The sequence below is a fragment of the Prionailurus viverrinus genome, chromosome C1 (genome assembly GCF_022837055.1).
Source record: "Prionailurus viverrinus isolate Anna chromosome C1, UM_Priviv_1.0, whole genome shotgun sequence".
NCBI lineage: Eukaryota > Metazoa > Chordata > Mammalia > Carnivora > Felidae > Prionailurus > Prionailurus viverrinus.
In genome coordinates this window covers 19194909-19214838 of record NC_062568.1, presented here as the reverse complement: position 1 = coordinate 19214838, position 19930 = coordinate 19194909, and the positions used below count along the sequence as shown (strand labels likewise).

Here is a 19930-nt window from a genome sequence, read left to right as displayed (position 1 = left end):
TTTTACTCACAGAGTTTGACTCAATAGAAACTATAATCATTTCACTAATTTTCAGAAGGCAGAATGGATCATCAAAAAGAGCAGCTTAAGAGAATCCCAACCACCTCTCATTCAGTTATGCGGCAAGTGCTTTCTTAAAAGAACACTTTTTAAATGGTAGGCATATGTCTAGTTGTCTATTTTAAGATACTAAGAAATCTCAGTTATAAGAAAGTTGTATTATCACATATATCTATGAATAGAAAATAATGCATTCTGTCTGGAACCATTTTTTCATGAAATGCTTATCAGCATCTCTCTGGAGGGAAATATGTCTCCCAAATGTTTGGAAAATCACTTAATAACATATTTTTTATATTCTGTTTTATTGGCCTCATCTATCTTTCTTTCTTTAAAATAAAGGAGAAAGTTGGCATCCTAAGCTTCTTATATGCTCTCCTGTTCCTAATACTGTCCTGAAATACTTTGATGGATCGGTACATGCTTATTTCTTAAAAAGTTATTAAAAATTTTAAATGGGAGATAAGAAATAACAATGTGATGGCACATAAAAATAGTGGACTATAAAAACAGTTACATGTTTAAGAATGGTATTCACATATATTTAACTCACCAAAAAGAAAACCAACAGAAATACTTTGTACCATATTATGAGCAGACTCTAAAAATGGGAATGGGGACAAATGAAATATTCTTGGAAACAATCCATTGAAAGAAATACCCTAGGAAGCTCGAGAAAGCTACTAAAGAAATTCCCAGGGTAAACATGCCTAATATCTATTATTAAGAATTCTATAATTATGTTTATAGAACAGCTTACTTTGTGCATTATATGGCTTAATTACAAATAATAGCCATCCATGAATGAGCTGAAAATTGTTTCAGCAAATGTATGTTATTTTTTCATTTAAAAAATATTTTTAAAGAGCTTACTATATATATGGCACTGCATTAGTTTCAGCAGGGGATAAAAACTCTTGCTCTTAAAAAGTTAAAACTGTAGTATGGTTTAAGATTGAGTGCCAAATTGAGCAACAGAGATAAGGATTATAGACTAATCAATGAGAAAAGATGTAATGAAGAGCTATGATAGAATGTAGAATTGAAAAGATTCAACAGTTTGAACAGGCAGAGGCACCAAATGAACCAATTCAAGAGAAGGGGGTAAGAAAAAGCAGAGACAACAAGCAAGGTATCGTTATGGAATACTGACTAGATCAGCATGGTTCTTAGACTCCATCATAAGAATACTCAAGAATGGATGTTTACAAATCTGAACACTATTTTAGTAGGCTTTGAACTTTACAGTGGGAGTCCACTGAAGGCTTCTGAATAGAAAGTAGGATAATAAAAGTATTGTATTGCAAATGGTCATCTGGCAATGATAAGAAGAAAGTGTTAAAGATAAGAGGACATTGAACAAGGGGACCAGCACAGCAGACCGTGCAATAGCCCTGCTATGAGGTTTTTAAAGATTAGGTGGGGTCAATAAAAATCTCAGGGAATAAATTTTGAGCTATATAATCTATATAAAGCTATATAATCGAATTCCCTTTTTAAAAAAGTGTCTAACTGCTTTAGTTCTAGACAAAATGATAGGACAAAAGGAATTCCTGAAAACAAAAGTGTGTGACCAAAAGACATACTGTTTCTGTTTTATTTTTATTTGGTTTTCATAGGTCCCTATAGAAAGGAACTCATATTCTCATATTCTCTAAGCCCATGGGGAAGAACAGAAAATAATGACAAAGACAGATTTTAATAAAAGGAGAGTTCACCTATATAGCAAAATAGTCACTACCATCCATGACCCCATGACTAGTAGGCATTCCCCTACTAGTAATCGTGACCCATCCTGAAATACAGAATTGTACAACTTATTAATCAAGCTATAACCATACTAGATATAGTCACAGAACCTGGAGAATCTATTGCCAGGTTGGTTTTTTTTTTTGTTTTTTTTTTTAGTCCTAACAAGCCTAGCCATGAGATAATCCTTAGCAGATCAAAGAAGATGCATCTATTTAAAGTAGGTTTAAAATACCTACTTGTATCCTAAAGGCTTAAAAACTGAATGTCCACCTATGCTGTTAAATATGTATATGGTGACGGTCGGATGAGTAGTAAAAATTTAGGTGAAACTTACTATTTACAAATCTGATATTTCTGGGAAACAAACAAGTGTTTATTGTACCATTCAGTGTCTTCTCTTTAAACACCTTTAGGCTGTATTTCAAATGAAATATATGTAAACGTTCATACAGCCTTAATACCTATTACTCTAATTCCCTAGAGTCAGAAACTGAGTCTTGCATATTCTTACTGGTGTTTAGTATGCTTCACTAGCCCCTACAATATTGGAAATAACGTGATTAACAGTAATGACCCTGAGCTATATCTCAGGGGAGAGGTTTAATGATGTTACACAGGAAGTTTCATGGTGCGTCTATGTTAATGTTTTACAGGGGGTCCATTTTCATCTCAAATTCCTAACAGGAATTGACTCTTCCTGCCAAAATAAGTTTCTAACTTCCCTTCTGTCACCATGGCCCAGGAGAATGCTGATTATGTCCCAGAAAGCACTGACCCTTGAGGGAAGACAGAGACAACCAGAAAGAGTTAAGCTTAAATCAACAAAACAGCAAAGTAACAAGGCCCACAGGCAGGATCTTACAGAAGGCAACTAGAGGGAGGCAAATTGTCACAGAAATACATTTATAAAGCCATAGTACTTAAAGCACAGCTTATATACTTGTTCAAAGAATATAACTAATCTTAGCAGGGGTCTGAAGAAAGAAGGCAGCCCAACAAAGACAGTGGAAAAGAAAAAGAACCTTAGTCCAAGGATGGCCCTGGAAGAATCTGAAATACTTCCATAGATTTGCTGGTTAAGGGTCCCCACCAATTAAATGGTGATGAAGAGCCTATTGTTTAGTCTTTGTAAGTCATTTTATTTAAGCATGTATATTGCTTAATACAGAATAGAGATATAACCATTCTCTACTTGCTGGTCATCTTCATAAAGTCCCAGGTAAAAGAATATCTTGTATACAGATACAAGTGTGGACTACTCTTATTTAACTTTCAGAGTCAAAATTCTATGGATAGGTCTCATCAGATCCTTGTACAAATCGTCTTACAGAACTATGTTTTAACAAAGTTGTTTTATTTTTTTTAATCTTAATGTGTGGCAAGCTACAAATGCAATCAATGATTACTTCCTAAATATAAATTAAAGATGCTGATGATCCCACAGTCTTCCCCTTGAAAGGAACTTCACAGTATGGTAGTTAGGCTTATGGTTCCAATCCATTTGCCTTCATTTCAATTTTGCAATTCCCTTCTAAAGCAACACAACTTTGTATTTGCTTATTCCTTTTTCTAAGTGTCTGCAAACTTCTCAAGTACTACATGTGTTAAGGAAAAATGATACTGGTGTCAGAAGCTGCCAACCAACTTATATCATCTCACTTCTCTGTGCTTCTAGTTTTTTCTTCACTAAAAAAAAAATGATAGGACTGCACTAGATCAGTAGTTTCTAAACAGTGCTAGATTTCCGTGAAGCAAGCACAGGAGAGTAGAGGCAAGAATGGAAAGAAAGTGGGGGAGTGACAAAGTCAAGGACAAAGCTGGCATCCAGCTGCAGCTTTAACAAAAGCAGCCCTCCTTTTCCCCTTTTACCTGTTTTTAGATACCAGGGCTACAACACATGAATTCACTTGAAAAGAAGTCCACTAAACAAAATTAATTAAAAACCAAAGGATTTCTCTTTCTAAAAAATCTAAAGGCCATTTTTCTCACTGAATCATGCTAAAAATTCAAGATGTGAAGCATTTACGTATCACTCTAGTTATACTAAGAGAGACAGAGGAAATGGAGACACAGAGCAGGAAGTCTAACCCAAGATCACATAGAAAATGATTGTGTGACCAGAATCCGATTCTTCTAACTTTCATTCTGGTGCTTTATTCTGTATCATCACACAATAGCAGGGCTGCTGTGCCACTGCCCACAGCTCAAGTGTGCACCATTCCCATTCAATGCTGTGTGGCTGCTGCCCCCTGGATTTGTGCAAAGCAACGGGCCTGCAGAGCAATCACTCAAAATGAAAACAACTGTAAAACAATTACTGTATGTTCAAAAAAAAAAAACCGCTTTACAAATAGGCCCCCATATATGTCACCTCTATGTCATAAAAGTGAGACAGTTGTCTTCCCTCTTAAAAAATTAATACAAATAGAAACCACTAGTTTCAGTGTCAACTATGAAAACAAGAAAGTGACTTTAAAGCTTTTACTAAAGATTTGGAAAATAGGTCAATTTATTTAATAAACATGTCAGAATTATCAACAACCCAGGAGAGAAAAAGCCACACACAATGAAATCTAAAAAGATCACAGAGCAATTCTGAAAAGTAATATTTTCGGGAAATGGACTTCAAATACAAATGTTTTGGATTTAATAACCTCTTTATTTCATTAGGACAGGTGTTCTTATGGCAGACATAGTCTGCTGAAAGTTTACATTATGTTTATTTATATGTGTGTACACATTTTAAAATATATCAATTAACTGGACTGGAATATATCTCATTATTATAAAAGACTTTAAAGCCATTTTTCAGAAACTGCCATATATTGGAGAAACAGAGTGTGTCACATGCATTTTCTCCCTCAGGCACAGAAGCCAAGTCACAAAGACATGGAGTGAGTTGCTCAAGGTATTAACAAGAAATGGGAGGAACCACCATACAATGTAGAAATTTACAGTGGGTCTGATTTAAACCACCTAGCTGTGTCCTATGTCACACTTAACCACAAAATCAGCAGTTAATGTGTCCTTCAAATTACGTAAAACAGCTATGGTTCAGAACACATTGATCTAGGACCTTTTCATTAAACAATATTAAGAAAATTAAGAAATGGTCACTGTAAACTGTAAACTCCAGTCAACAACTGTGTTAGAAAGCTTGAAAGTAAGGTTTTACACAAACTTCCCAATAGTTAAAATAATTCAGAAAATGCATATTAAAGATGAAGTTTTGTTCCATATGGTCAAATATAACATAGACCATTCCTAAAATGATATAACCTGAAGAAAAGTTTATAATTAGATTCTACCCTGAATACTCAGATCATTGTAAAAGATAACAGTGGAGTATGTGTGACAATTAATTTTTATAGAACTGCTATAGGCTTGAACATGTATAGGATAATTTTAATGTAAACACTAACATCTTTATAAAGCAGTATCACTCAAAGGGTGAAATCAGACAGCAAGTGCCAGCAAGTCTGCAAGTAACAGAACATCTTTTTTGATCATTTGCTTCATTTATGTTTTGGGCACTTACAAATTACACATAGATGTCCAACAGCAGCAGAACACTGTAAAATAAAGCAAAAACTTGTTGCTATTTTTAATATGTTAAATCTTCTTAATAACTGGCTTGAAATAATATAAGCATAACGCCACTTCAAAGCATTATAATGTTTAAGGTACTCTAATTCAATTTATTGTCTAAAATGTGTACCTTACATAGTCATTAATCTCAAGGTGGCTATAATCACAAGGCTTCCGAGAATATTTAGAGAGACAATTTCTTGCATCCCTAGTATTTTTGAAATGGCAGTAGTCTACCTTCCTTCCTTGGTCAAAAGAAGAAAAGAGGCAAGAGATAGGGAAAAAGGGACTTCTCTATAGAAAGACCTGGCCTTGGAGTCAGGGTTTCTGAGATGTGCTAGTGATCTTGGATCGATGCCTTTTTATTTTCTTTCAGGAATAAATCTGCGCAATGGAATGGCTTGCAATTGTCCAGCCAACCAGCCATATCAGATTTATCAGAAAGAAAGAATGAAAACTGGCTCAGAGGACTCCTGCAGTGGCTGAGTGGCAGGTTGCTGGGAAAGGCACACACAGAAAAGAATACACTTAGTGGTGGAGGGGAATATATTCACATGTGTAAACTCAATAAATAATAAGATGTAAAGAAAGAATCTATAGTAATGGAAAGGGTGAATGCATAAGACATGATAAATAGTACTTCTATTTGAGAACTAAAGGGATGAAAGCTCATGAATACTAAATATTTGAATCCACTCTAGGGAGGAAATATGATTTTTCCCTCAAATGAATGCAAACTCTAAAAATCAGCCAATTCAAACTTACTGTGTTCAGGTTAGTGTAAAAAATCCATAAATCTGTAAAGTGCATGCCCTGGTAAATATTCTAATCTAATTTCTTAATTAAAACACATTTCCAGTGACTAAATGAAAATATATATAAAGCAGTAAGTACTGATTTTCAAAAAAAATTGACTTTCTACGCATGAATAATTAAAATAAAAGCAGTTTGGTTTAAGAGGGAAAAAAATCAGAAAATGAGGAATCATGACACAACCATTCAATTTTATCGTAACAGTCCATAGGATAGTACTTTCAAGTGATTTGCAGTTATAATAGGTATAAATTTGTTTAGAACCATTCTGAAGAAAAAAATACTTCATCTAAAAAGATTCCTTTTACATATGCCAGAATTTCAAAATTAAAAGAAAACAGTGTACCCCATGGATGTGCTTACAGTAAACATGTGTAGGAAAGAAGATTGGTATTTTTGAAAATATATTTAATATCTTTTATCACCATTTATCTAAGTTTTGTTAACTTTTTTTATTCTCAAATGTGTATTAAAGAATCAACCCTAGGTTTGGAGATGTATCTTAAATATGTAGCAAAAAATGTATGTTATTTTATAAAATGAAAAGCAGGACTAAGTTACTTGGAAATAAGAAATGGAAACTGAACTTGTCCATCCCACATCTACTGAGGTATGTAAGAGCATCACTTCACTACTATATATTGTATTTCAATTCAAAGGTGATGTTAGTTTTCAATCATACCAGGAAAACAGAAATTCTGAAATTACTCCTTTTGGTAGCGAAGGCTTTATAATGGTCACATAAAGGGCCTTTGGCTATAATAGTTTAGATAAAATGAGGTACTGGAAATGAGACGAAGTCCTTCAGATTTATCTAAAAACTGTCTTCTCTAAAGCAATAGAAGAAAACATACAAAAACAGGACCTCTTCCATTGCAATTATTTTAATAAATATCTTAAATCTATACACCAGAATCCTTCCCCTACCCATATCTTTATTCTGTTCACATAGAGCAGTAAATAAGGTGCATTCCTTCTGCTTCTTAAGAAATTAGCATTTCAAAAATATGCCACTTTCCCCTGAACTCCAAGCGTGTCTAATAATGCGAGAAGCAGATTGTCTTCCCTCGTTTCCTTAATTTGTTTCATCTAAAAGCAATTCACTCAACATCTTGTCGCCCTCTGGCAGCTTAGTTTACTTATCCGCACTTAATTTCTCATTTGGACCAAAACAAACTCCTCCAAACTGCTACTGACTGCTAACCGCGAGAGGGGAGACACGCAGTATGTATTTACTTGGGAACATACAGCTTCACATACACAGCCTACTCCAGACAGTAACTTGGTTTTATAAAAGCACTATATTAAAACCAGCTGAACTTTCCTTGCGAGGTGTTGTTGCAGGATGGGGGTGGGGCAGGGAGAAAAAAAGAAGTCCCCGGGGCATTTTACAGTTTCCAGTGGATCACCTTAGCGTGGGTGTCACAATTATCCCAGGGATGCACCCGAGAGCTTTTTTGTGTGTGCGGCCCTTTCATCTAGATCACTTTGTGTTTTGAACAAGCAAGGCTCGCCTTTGTGCCCCTAGAATTTCAAGTACAGAGTCACGCACGGAACAACAATGGCACGCTAATCCTCGCGCTCTAAATGGGCTCACTTGTGGGTCTGACAATTCGCGGGGGGGAAGCGAGAAGAGACCAGCGAGGGCGCGAGGCGGTGTCGCCTGAGACGAGGAAAAGGACAGCTGCAGAACTAATTTGGATTACATTCTTTGCAGAAATTCTGAAAAGGGCTTTTCGGCATAGCTCAACCCTGAGCCACACAGTTAATACCAAATTGCTGCGGACTCGGAGCCGGGTCCCCCAGCGGCTGAGGCTGAACCAGACAGCCCCCAGTAGGTTGCCTCGTAGAAATTCCTCTCCGCTAAGCCTGCCTGTCGGTCGGGCAACTGCTTTTGAATGGGTCAATGTGCATAATCAACCCATTGAGGGAAAATATGAAGGGACTTGGAGTGGGGAGGGAGATAAAAAGGGATGTATCTAAGACGCCGCTTGGAATCTCAAGTCCGTGTTGGTGTAATTCCGGAGGTGGCTGGAGCGCGGGACCTGGTATGCATGAAGAATTTCGGAGCATTTGGGAGGGTGCAAACGGCCGGTACAAACGGCGCACATTGGTGCCATTCGAAGGTCATTTTGAAAGGCTCGATGATTGTAACTTGTTATTTACTAGGCTAGGAGGGGTAGGCGGCAGCGGCGGAGGCGGAGCGGGAAAACTACAGCGCTGTTTTCTTGGTGAGGTCAGAAGGACACCCTCCGGGGCCTAAAGGTCTCCTACCGCCACTCCCGCGGGTTTTATCTTCTCTTCTCCAGCTGCCTCCCACGCTCCTGCGGCCAGCCCCGGATGGTCCCGGAAATCTCCCCCGCTCTCCAGAAAGCCCCCTTTGGCTGCATCTGACACCGGTCCTCCGTCCTTTCCCGTCCCACTTTCATCCACAGGAAACTCAAGTGTCAGAAACTTTGAGCAACCTCGCACTGCAGGTGCTGTCATTAGCCGTGCCCGCCGCGGTGCGCCAGCCCCACCCCGCAGCCTCTCGGGGGTCAATTAGCCTTCTGCCTGTCCAAGTACCTGGGGCTCGAGCGTTCCAGCTAACAGTGGCAGCGCAGTCGCGCCCGCCTCGGGTTAAATCAATTCACGCAACGGGTCGGCTCGGCTGCCGCGCCGGGCAGTAAACAGAGAAGTTGGAGGGACTCCGGCCAATAGCAAGTTGAACTACAGGAAGAACTCTTCCTGAAGCCAAACACAGCCACCGATGCGAAGGCCGGGCTCCCGGCTCAAGTATGTCAACCTCCCCCCCCCCCCACCCCCCGCCCTTTTTTTTTTTTTTTTAAGAGGGCACGCAGGCATGCAAGCTCCCTCGAGTCTATGGGGCGAAGGCTCCGAGTCGCGGGCGTGGGAGGCCCAGAGTTCCGTGCACCCGCCGGAGGCGCGCCCTCCCGCCGCGCTCCAGCTGCCCCGGGCTGGGCTCAGGAGTCTGACCCCACAAGCTCCGGCGACCGACCGGGGACGCAGCGGCCTCCCGGCAGCACACACAGGTGCAAAGCCCTGCTCTCGGAGCTCCACTCCCCACAGTCCTCCCGCTCTCAAGAGGCCCAGCTGACACCGCCCGGGACCCCAGCTCTTCGGAAGCCCGGGCGGCGCGCGCTTCTTGGAAGCTTTCACTCTCCCCGGCCGGGACGGCGAAAGGACCGCCTCCTCTAACTCGGGAATTCTGTCTCCCACGTCCCGCACCACAGGCTGGACTGGAAGGGATCCCGCTTAGGCTGGGAGAAAACGCGCGAGAAAGAAAGAAGGGGGGTTAAGGAGAGAGAAACAGGGGATAGGGGCGCAGAGTGGTAGTTCGTGATAAATAAAACGAAGGCACACAAAAAGGTTAAGTTTGGGGACAGAAAGAGGGGCGAACGAAAGCCCACGGAAGAGGCCCGGGTGGAGCGGTCCCTCCGTGCCTGGGAACCAGCGGGTCTCAGGTTCGCGGAAGGGGGCGAGGGAGCCACCCGACGCAGCCCAGGCGGCGGGAGCAGGTTCAACAACTGGAGCGCGAGAAGCAACCGCGCACGACCCACCTGACTGAGAAGCGTTGGGCTGGACGGTCCCCGCCGCCAGGAGAAGGCTCACCCAGACCCACAGTCCTGTCGCCAGCTTCATTTTTTGGAAGTCTCAGATCCCTTGCTGACCATTACATGTCCAAATGGCATATCCCCTTTCGGGCACGCGGAGATCCCTCGGCCAGGCGCGCTTCGGAGCGCGAGGGGGACTGGCGCGCGACGTGCGCGGTGCACCGGCTCCGAGCACCGGCGCCCGAGTCCGCGCCGGCGGGTCCAGGGCCGGGGACCGGAGGAGGGGGTGAGGGTGCGCGCTTGTGTGGGAGTGTGCTCGAATGTGTGCGCGTGGTGCTCCGGGCCGGACTGTGCAGCTATTTCCCTGTATGAGCCTTCGCTTTCTCGCTCCCTCCTGACTTACGCTCACTGGTTGGTCAACAATAAAAAGGAAGGGGGAAAAAGGTTTCCAAAAAAAGTTGATTGCAAAGAGGCGGTAGGTTTCCGGCTCTCCCCCCCCAGCCGGGCTATGTTCGGCTCCCTTTTCAGTTTCCTTGCACCTCCAGTCCAAATTGGGAGGGGAAGGGGGGGTAGCTTCTCGCTTCTCCCCCGATCCTGTCCTTTTTCCTGTCAGCTTTCCTCACACTTGTCCGGCGGCTGCGGTAATTAAAGCTCCGAGCGTCATTTCCAACGCTCCGCGGTCTCCAGCTGCAGCCCCACAGAGAAATTAATAAGACTACGGGAGGGGGGGGGGGTAAAAAAAAAAAAAAAGGTGGGGGGGCGGATAAAACAACCCTCCACGCAACCAGGCTGGCTCTGCTCAGCCGCGAAAACCCCGCCCCCGCTCTGACCCAACTAGCCACGCCTTTTCCCCCGCCCCCCACTCCCCAAAGGGGAACCTTATTGGCTCAGACACTCCCCAAAATCCTCAGTCTCAGGAGTTGGGAAAACACCTGTCTGGGAGCGGGCGCGTGCTGGTGGGGGCGGAGAAAGCTGGATTTAAAGGGCTCACCCGAGACAACGCACGGAAACAGAAGGCCCAAGACAGCTGGCCCGCGGAGTGCGGAGACCACCGGAGGGTTGCTTACAGAAGAAGAAAAATTTTTTTTTCTTTTTTTACTTAAACCATTTTCTCTATTGCCCCCCTGTGCTCATCCAGACTGGACCCAGAACTGGAAGATAACGTTGCTTCCGGCATAAAGTCTTCACCCTTTTCTAACCTTTCATGCTCCACACTCAGTGGTTTAAAAGGCGGTTCAGCAACCGGTAACCGCTGCTGACTAGGTAATCCTGGGGAGATAATCACCTGTTTTCCCAACTATGTCATCTATCCCACGTTTCCTACCCTCACACTGACCACTTTTGTAACAGCTGCGTGCATTCATTTTCAGACTTTTTTTTCACCTTTTCCTTGGACTCTAGGACAACTTGGTTTGGGGTTCATTCTCAGTAAGCAGATTCTTGTCCAAAGCTATGAATTTGGTTCTAAAGGTCTACAAATTGTCCTAGTCCTCAGCTGTTCAATGTGAAAGAACTTAAGGCCATGGCAGGACATAACCAACTTCAAATGACAAGGCTTATGCTACCGTGGACCCAATGTTAGGCCCCTTCCATGCTGTCACTCTCCAAGTCCACACTCCCTCGTCCCCACTTTATTGCTAACTATAGGAGTTTATGTGCTTTACTTGACATAGAATATCCCAGAATTGGGTCATATCAGAGTACATATCCCTTGCCTTTTAGAGCTCTGAAACTGTACCATGGGCAGAGGCCAGAACCTCCTGGGGATAGTAGGTTATTGGTTTGCTATTTGCACAGGAATTCTATGTATGATTTATTTTACTTTTTATGTTTCTCTAGAAGCAGCAAATATATAAATACAAAGTATCAGGGGAGCTTAAAAATCAAGCCACCTCACTCATCATTTGAGCCCTTCCCTCTCCTCCCTCACATCTTTTATCTATAGCCTTGTCCCTTAAGAATTTTCATGGAGCTGAGAACAGAGAGAAACAGCAGCCTCATCCCAGAAACCTGAAGCCTTTCCTTTCTTAGGCCCACAACAAGTAATGGGCACAGAAAAGAGGCTGACCAAGCTGAGCATGCTGTTTTACCCAGAAGCAGCCTGGTGCCTGGAGAAACTAAGCCCAGAACAGAGATACTGACTTGATCAGAGTGGTACCGATTGCTTCAGAGTTGTGCACACTGCTCTTTGGATTATCTTTGCTTTCTGTTTTTATCACCCTCCCTCCTCTATTTTCTTTCCTTTCACTCAATCTCTTCTCAGTCCCCTTTCCTTAAATTACCTTCCGCTCCTTATGATGCTCAGACACTTCTCTTCTATGAAAACTACTTCTTTTAAAATTTTCCTTCTGTCTTCAGAGTAACAACTTAAGTGATAAAAAACAAACAAAATAATTTGTTTCTGTATTAAAAATAGGCCTCGTTCCCAGCAATGGTTATAAGAAGTGGATTGTGTATTTTACCGTAAAGTGAGGAAAAGATTAAATGCCCTGAATAATTTGGGTTATTTTTGTTTTTTCTACTTGTGTCCATTGTGATAGTTTTGACTTCATCAATTTTATAGGTCTTCTTGTGGCGGGGACTTTCCTATATACCTTTGTCTCACCTATTCATCTAAAATAACTCTTAGCAAAAGAGGGATTTCAATTAATATTCACTGGTTAAAAAAATAGTCTAAATTTTGTTGGATGCCTGACAGTCTGTACAAGATATCCACCAATTAAATTGCCTTACATACCCATGATTTGCCTCTAATTTTCAATTTCTTCTGCTTTGACCCCATCGTTTGGTTTTGATTGAAACAATGACTGCTACCTAGCCAAAGTTGTATATCTGACCAGCAACCTATAAAATGAATTGGCATGAAAGTTCTACCCAACAAAAGCATCTTATTTTGCTTATGATGGTTACTGGTCTACTCAAACAGAGCCTAGCTTTAATAATTTGAATATGAGACTCTAGACTCTTAAACAAGAAGATGGTACCCTGTGTGGAACAACTGGAACAGTGAGAAAGTAAAAGCCATGCTCTCATTTCTTTTCATCTCAACTGAGTCATCATAAGAAAACAGCAGATAGGGGACATTTGCTACCTGATGTGGAAAGGACATGCTATATCCTCTGTGATTGCTAGAGGATTTCTGAAATGGATCTTTGTATTTCTTCAATTTTCCATGTACCTTTATAATAATTCCTTATTGGTTGAATTAAATAAAATATGTTGCTATTATTTTCAACCTGGGAAAAAACCAAATCTGAGTAACCCAGCATATTACTTGGAAAACCACAGGTTTGTATCTGGATTTATCTGCTCAGTATTCCCTTCCTAGGAACTCCCCTTCTCTCAGTTCTACATTTTTAACTTGGATCTACCTCCATGGAACAACACCCCCTACTCCTTTGTTCCAAGGCAGACCACTCAAAATACTAAGTTAGACCAATCAAAATGCCTTGGTCATTGTTAACTGGTTGACAGATGGTCATTCCCATTGAGTCTCTTCCCTGGGATTTTTGTGCATGGGAAAGAAAGAGTTCATATTAGTCATTCACTGATAGCTTTTGAGACAAAAAAAAAAAAAAAATCCAAACATGGCCCATGTTTCCTTCTATGTAGGAGTGACCAGGCTACAGTGAGAAAGAATGAAGCTGCCATTTGAAAGGAGCACACAAGCTCAGATAGGTCTGAAGAATATTCAGACTTTTCCTGTTATTTGAATCCCTCTTTTTCTTAAGTTAATTCAGTTTCATTTTTGTTACCTGAAACCAGTAAGCAATGAAACAGTAAAAGGATTCCAACTTCAATGAGATGATATACATCATTATGCCTCTTGAATATCTTGCTATGGCCCATATTCTTTAGTTTTCTTTCATAGTTTCTCATGATTTCCCTTGGCTGAGGTCATAACCCCAAAATAGAGACTCCATTAGTCTTTGCTACCTCCTCATACCCCATTTTATTTCACGTTTTCCATTAGTAATAGAATGCGAGGAGAGACTTGATGTCATGAGTGACAGAACACTGCTGGTGGGAATACATTGATCTCAGAGTTCAATGTTAAATTCAATATGTAAGTTTGTCCCAGGGTTGTATAACTCAACCCACTCTTCAGCTTGTTTCTAAGACTTCCCTAAAAGTATGAATTAAGCATGCTGCTTTCTTTAGACATTCTGCTCTTGGCCATAAATACAAATTTGGGACAAATATCAACCAAGAAAAGAAAACAAGACTTCATCATAAGTCAATTTTATTCTCCTGAACATTCAAAAATAGATACAGGATTTTAATTCCCACTTCCTCCCACCTATCGTCATCTTCCTCCTGATCTTTCTAAGTTATCTTGTGATTACAAGCAACTCACTTCATAGACCTGAGCCCTTTGCCTCATCTTTAAAGGAAGGGATTGTTGGGGCGCCTGGGTGGCGCAGTCGGTTAAGCGTCCGACTTCAGCCAGGTCATGATCTCACCCTCCGTGAGTTCGAGCCCTGCGTCGGGCTCTGGGCTGATGGCTCAGAGCCTGGAGCCTGTTTCCGATTCTGTGTCTCCCTCTCTCTCTGCCCCTCCTCCGTTCATGCTCTGTCTCTCTCTGTCCCAAAAATAAATAAACATTGAAAAAAAAAATTTAAAAAAAAAAAAAAAGGAAGGGATTGTTAAGTCCCAAATATAAGACTTCATGAATCTATGATTTACTGATCACTTACTAAGTACAAGTCATAATTTTCACAGACTTCCATTGTTTTTAATATTCCTTCCTCCTTTTCCCTACTCACCCACACATACACTCTTCATCTGGAGCATGAACACAGCCACATCTTAAAATGATGTAGGAAAATATTCAAATAAGCTCACTATTATGTTACTGTGAAATGCTCAAAACATTGGATCTTTACTGTTCCATCAGCCAAAAAGAAATTTTGATAAATACCAATCAGATTCAGTATTATGATGATCAAGCAGATGACAGATACAGTATTGGCAGTTTGGTTTTTGTTTATTAACCAGCACTTAAAATAATATCTTCTGTTCTTAACCTTCAGAGTTCTGAAATTCTCTGATATTTTTGGTGATGTTCAATGTGTCAAAGCTAAAAAAAGTCTGAAAGTTCAATAATTTTTTACATGCATGAATATACATTAACAAAAGAAATGTTTTTGTGGCCTTAGTTAATTTAATATCCAAAGAGGACCTCCCTAAGATTATTTTGGTTAGTAAGTGTTATTTTCTGTCTATGTGCATGATTGAGCCTTAATTTTTTAAGTGCTAAGGAGGAAGGAGTGAACATAAATAAATTAAATCTGTGTTGCTTTTATGTTCATTCATCAGTGTCTGTCCAAGTTCTTTGAGACATTTTTTTGGTTTGTGGTTGAAACTGCAAAACAATTTACTCTGTGGACAGACCAGTCTTTTCCAACCAAGTTATGCAAAAATGATTTTCCTAGTAAAACTTTTACTGCTGTGTATCTGTATTATATATTTTCTTAAACTAAGTTCTCATGTCCCATATAGCTTTTTCTACTGTTTTCTAAGCTTAGAGACAAAGTAAACCTTCAGTAAACAGTTGTCAACTTAAAACTAAGACGAAAAGGGGCATTTCAATTTTTGCATTTTTATATATTTATAAATAATTTAGTTATTAGCGAAGTTGCTTATTGAGGCTATGGTGGTACCTGGCCTGAAATCTGAACCAAAATAAAGTCTGTTAGTTTCTTTTTCAGGTAGTCTCTTATGTTGTACTTCCTTTTTTTTTTGTACTCTTGGCAAAGAACTTGATCATTTTATGGTTAATACATAGATTTCTCAAAAGAATCTGAAGTTATATTTGCCACATACATGAAAATGGCTGTTATTCTGACTAAGGTTGCCAAGAGTTCTTAGAATTTTTCTTGAATCCCTGCCAAATAGTCAACTAACGTAATCAGTTGGAAACCATGATTTTTTTTTCCCCTCAAGTTTCTATAGAGATGGATGAATCTTCAAAGCTTTAGCAAAAAGTTTCTAATAGTTCAGTAAGGGCCCTAAATTTGTTGAGTGTTATTTCAAAACGTTAATAGCCTGGTACCTCCTTGCCTGATCAATTACCTCTCAGTATAAGTCACTTCTCTTTCCTTTAGAATAGTTTTCCAATTCTCTTGGTGCCTACCATCACCAAGCCTCTCCTCACCACTGAAAAATTTGTCATGAGGCCCAAGACATCTGCCAGGTTCTCTTCTTGGTCTTGGTCCCTGATAAATCACAATTTTCTAATTTCCCAGGTTATACATCTCAGAGAATATCCCATGTTCCAAAACATGTAATACTACAATTCCCCAGCAGAGAAGCTGTCTGAATTATTGAGTCTCACAAAGTAGTAGCAAAAGAATTATAATAAAGAAATGGCAGGGGTATCTGGGTGGCTCAGTTGGTTAAGCTTCTCACTTCAGCTCAGGTCATGAGCTCATGGTTTGTGGGTTTGAGCTCTGCACTGGGCTTTGTGCTGATAGCCCAGAGCCTGGAACCTGCTTCAGATTCTGTGTCTCCCCCTCCTCTCTGCCCCTCCCCCCACACGTGCACAAGCTCGTGCTCTCTCCCTCCCTCTCTGTCTCAAAAATAAATAACCATTTAAAAAAATGGTAAAAGTTAAACTTTTCATCATGTTTGATGACAAGAAAGCATTAATAAAAGAATACATGGTGATTTTATGTATATTCTACAGAATGATGGATATTACTTTATACTGATTGATCTACAAATGTTTTTCCTTTTGACTTGCCATAAGGATCTGTAAAGACTCTAGAAAAACAAACACTGTTGCTATATCTTTGCCTATGAGGTCTCAGATTATCATTTAAGAAATCCAACCTTGAATATAGTTTGATTCATGTCCACTTTTGAGTATTTAAATTGCTGATACAACCAACATGTTAGTAATGTGCTACCAAATCAAAGCAATATGGCTTAAGAAAGATACAAATATCCCAACAGCTGATAATATTGAACTTGGTGCAAAAAATAGCAACATCCAATTTAATTTTATTAAGATAGGGAAAGAGGTCAGGCTGGACAATATTTTGAATCTGAAGTAAGAACATCTACGTTTACAAAAATAATTTTAATAAGGAAAAAACCTAAAGTTATACAAAGTTAGAGTAGTTTTGTTCAGTGAAACTTTTACCTAATTATAATTGGGAAGATTTACTCACAATTTTTAAAAAACACAGGCTTTCCCAAATATACAGTCTATTTAAAATTGTCATGAATTGTCTATGATGCCATCTTACATATGGTTCATTTCTGCTTTTCCATTACGACACTAACTGAATAACTAATTTATAAACAATTGGAATTACTCAGTGTGAATTGTTTAATGAAGAAACATTCTACTAGATACTACTTTGTAATATTTGCTTGCCCTGTATAAAGTATTTCCCTTGACAACTTGTGTATTTTATGCATATTTTCAAGGAAATTATATTAACAGCTATTATGATGTAAGATATTAATATTTATCTTAGCTAATACATGCATACTGACTCCACATTCTTTCTGTGTAGTCATTTCAGGTAAACACTGATAGAGAAAGAAAAATGTTCTTTGTCTAATCAAATACTGGAAGGAAATAAAACAATTGTGATAATTTATTGTTGTCTATTAGATAGAGTGAGAGGGTAAGAGAGGTCTGCTTCATACAGCTTAATGTGACTTTGTTAAATGAACACTTTTAGACAAATGGAATCACTACTTGTCGTACTGCATCTACTTATCACTCCATTCGGGAACTCCCCAACACACTGGCAAAGAGGTTATGTATCACACTGAAAAATAATGATCATTGTAGATGTTTTCCATCTCTCTAGTATTTCTTTTTCAGAAGAGCGTTCTGAATACGGTCATTGTATTCTTTGAATCATAACTCTCACAGGATATTACTTAAAGAGCATAAACCAATGATAGTATTTACTACTAAACCCAAAACTAATTTTCATTTTGTCTTAATGCGATTACGTTTAAGCATAACCTCACCTTCCACTATTTGCTGTAAAATGGATTTATGTTAGCCACTGACATGTATATTTATAAATATGTACATGCATATATCTGTAGTTTCACCCCAATGTTTGCTATAGTATGAAAAACATCACTTTCTACTTTCTTCTATCTGAAATAACTGGTGTTCTATTGCCCTTTTCCAGTTTAGTATGACCCTGACACTTAAAAATTCAAAATATTTCTAGAAGTAGAACCTCCTCCCTTTACCCTCTCCCATATTTTCCCCCTCAAGGTGTTATGTTTTTGAAAGAAAAAAATTATACTTTATTTTTAAATGAGGAAGGAAGGCAGAAAATAACAATGAGCCTTTACTGTATTGAGCACTGCATTTCACTATCCTAAGTGAGGCTAGCAAATAGCAATGAGGGCTGTGTTAAGTATAAAAGCAAGCAAGAGACAGACCATAAGAACATTATACTTCCAAATAATAATAAAAAATAAATGTGTTAGGTAATTGAAATACTTTATGCATATATGCAATTGTATTATATATTCAAAATTGTGACTTGAAAAAGGTCATCCTGGTGAAACTCCCTGCCTATTTTCTAAATATATTTGAAGTGAATGGAAATTTGCCAATAATGTGAAATTGGCACTTTTATTTTTTTAACGCACATAAATAAAATCAACATAGCTGGCAAGATAAATATAATTATTTCAAATATTTAAATAGGAACTGTGGCTTTATCTGCCTTTCAGTAAACAATGACTAATTGTGCTGGCTAAAACTGCACCTTCAAGATTGGAAGGCACAGATCCTGAAAAGATAGTGAAGTTGGTTCCCACTCCCGTGGCCTTCACTGTACATTAATCAGAAGTGTTTGCTATGCAAATCTTGTCATAGGAAGCAATTATGGTTGTTCCTAAACTGACCTCATGTTTATTTATTACTTCAGCTTTTTACTCCCAAACCTTGTCTGATCTTTTCAAACACACACAATTTTTACATTGCTTTTTAAAGGTCCACGATACAGTTATTTTTTTTAAATTATTTGCGCCTAGTATAAATGGAGAAGCTGTGTAACTCCCCCAATCTGCAGTGCAGTGCTTAGTGAGTCTGAATAATATTCCAGTGACTGTTCATGCAAACTATTTTCACCCCAGGGTCTCTGTTAGGATGAAGAGGCCCCTCTAATAGCTTAGGGCCATGACACCTTGTTTGGTCTTACTCTGCAACATTAGCTGATAAATAATGGAGACTGTCAGCTACAGTACACTAAGCAGGGAGGAAAAAAAAAAGTATTTTTATAGCAGAATAGTTAAAATTAAAGATACCAAAAATTTATTGCTAACCATTTATTTACATATTGTTTTTTCAACTTTACCTGCCCTCAGCAAGTGCAACTCCTGCAGAGGGATTGTAGTCATCAAGAGTTATGTCTGAAGGCATAAATCCACTCGATAATAGCAATAATGCTCTTTAACTGGCTAATATTATATTGCCATAGGAAGTCCCATTTTGTGACTTCTGGTTGAGCAACAGTGGCATCCAGTGGCCAGATAATTGTTTCCATGATCAAAATGTTATGGGCAGTTCAGGCAGACAGTACTAAATGCTCCAGATGCATTTAGCTGAAGCAAAGGAATTTACTAGGAAAAGCAAATCAAATGCCTCTGTTTCCAGAGCAACTCTGGATCAAGTTTAGGTCATAAGATTTGGCTGTGATGACTACTAAATACTGGCAACCTCTCCAACACCCCTTAATAACATCAATTTAGGATACCTATTAACTGTCTACTGCCTAATATGCCTATATGCATATTGAATCCATTAACTATAACCTTGATATACTAGAAAATTTCCCCACAATGAACTAGACACCAATTCTATGAAAAATATCCCAAGCTAAAAAAATCCAAAGCTATACAACACAGCTGATAACATATGCTCAATGCTCATTTTGTAAAAAAGTGTTCTGATGACCCCATGTGTTAAAAATGACCCCTAACAATGCATGTTACTGACATTTGGGATCAGGTTTGTGTTGTGGTAGTATGATCACATCTGGATTTCCGCCCCAGAACTTTCAGTTACTGGCAAACCCCATGAATCCTCAGAACCCAATGATATCCACTTCCAGGGATTTGCGAGGCTTAAATGTGATCAATATAAAATGTGATCAATATAAAAAGCTTCTAAC

General features: G+C 39.4%; 1 protein-coding gene across 1 annotated transcript in view; it reads right to left on the bottom strand.

Annotated features, from left to right (window-relative positions):
• Positions 1-9855, bottom strand: part of ERBB4 (erb-b2 receptor tyrosine kinase 4) — a 1149310-nt gene extending 1139455 nt beyond the window's left edge. Inside the window, exon 1 of the mRNA XM_047868778.1 lies at positions 9774-9855. Within this exon, the coding sequence (XP_047724734.1) occupies positions 9774-9855 (82 nt within the window). The remainder of the gene's footprint in view (positions 1-9773) is intronic.
• Positions 9856-19930: the final 10075 nt, after the last annotated feature.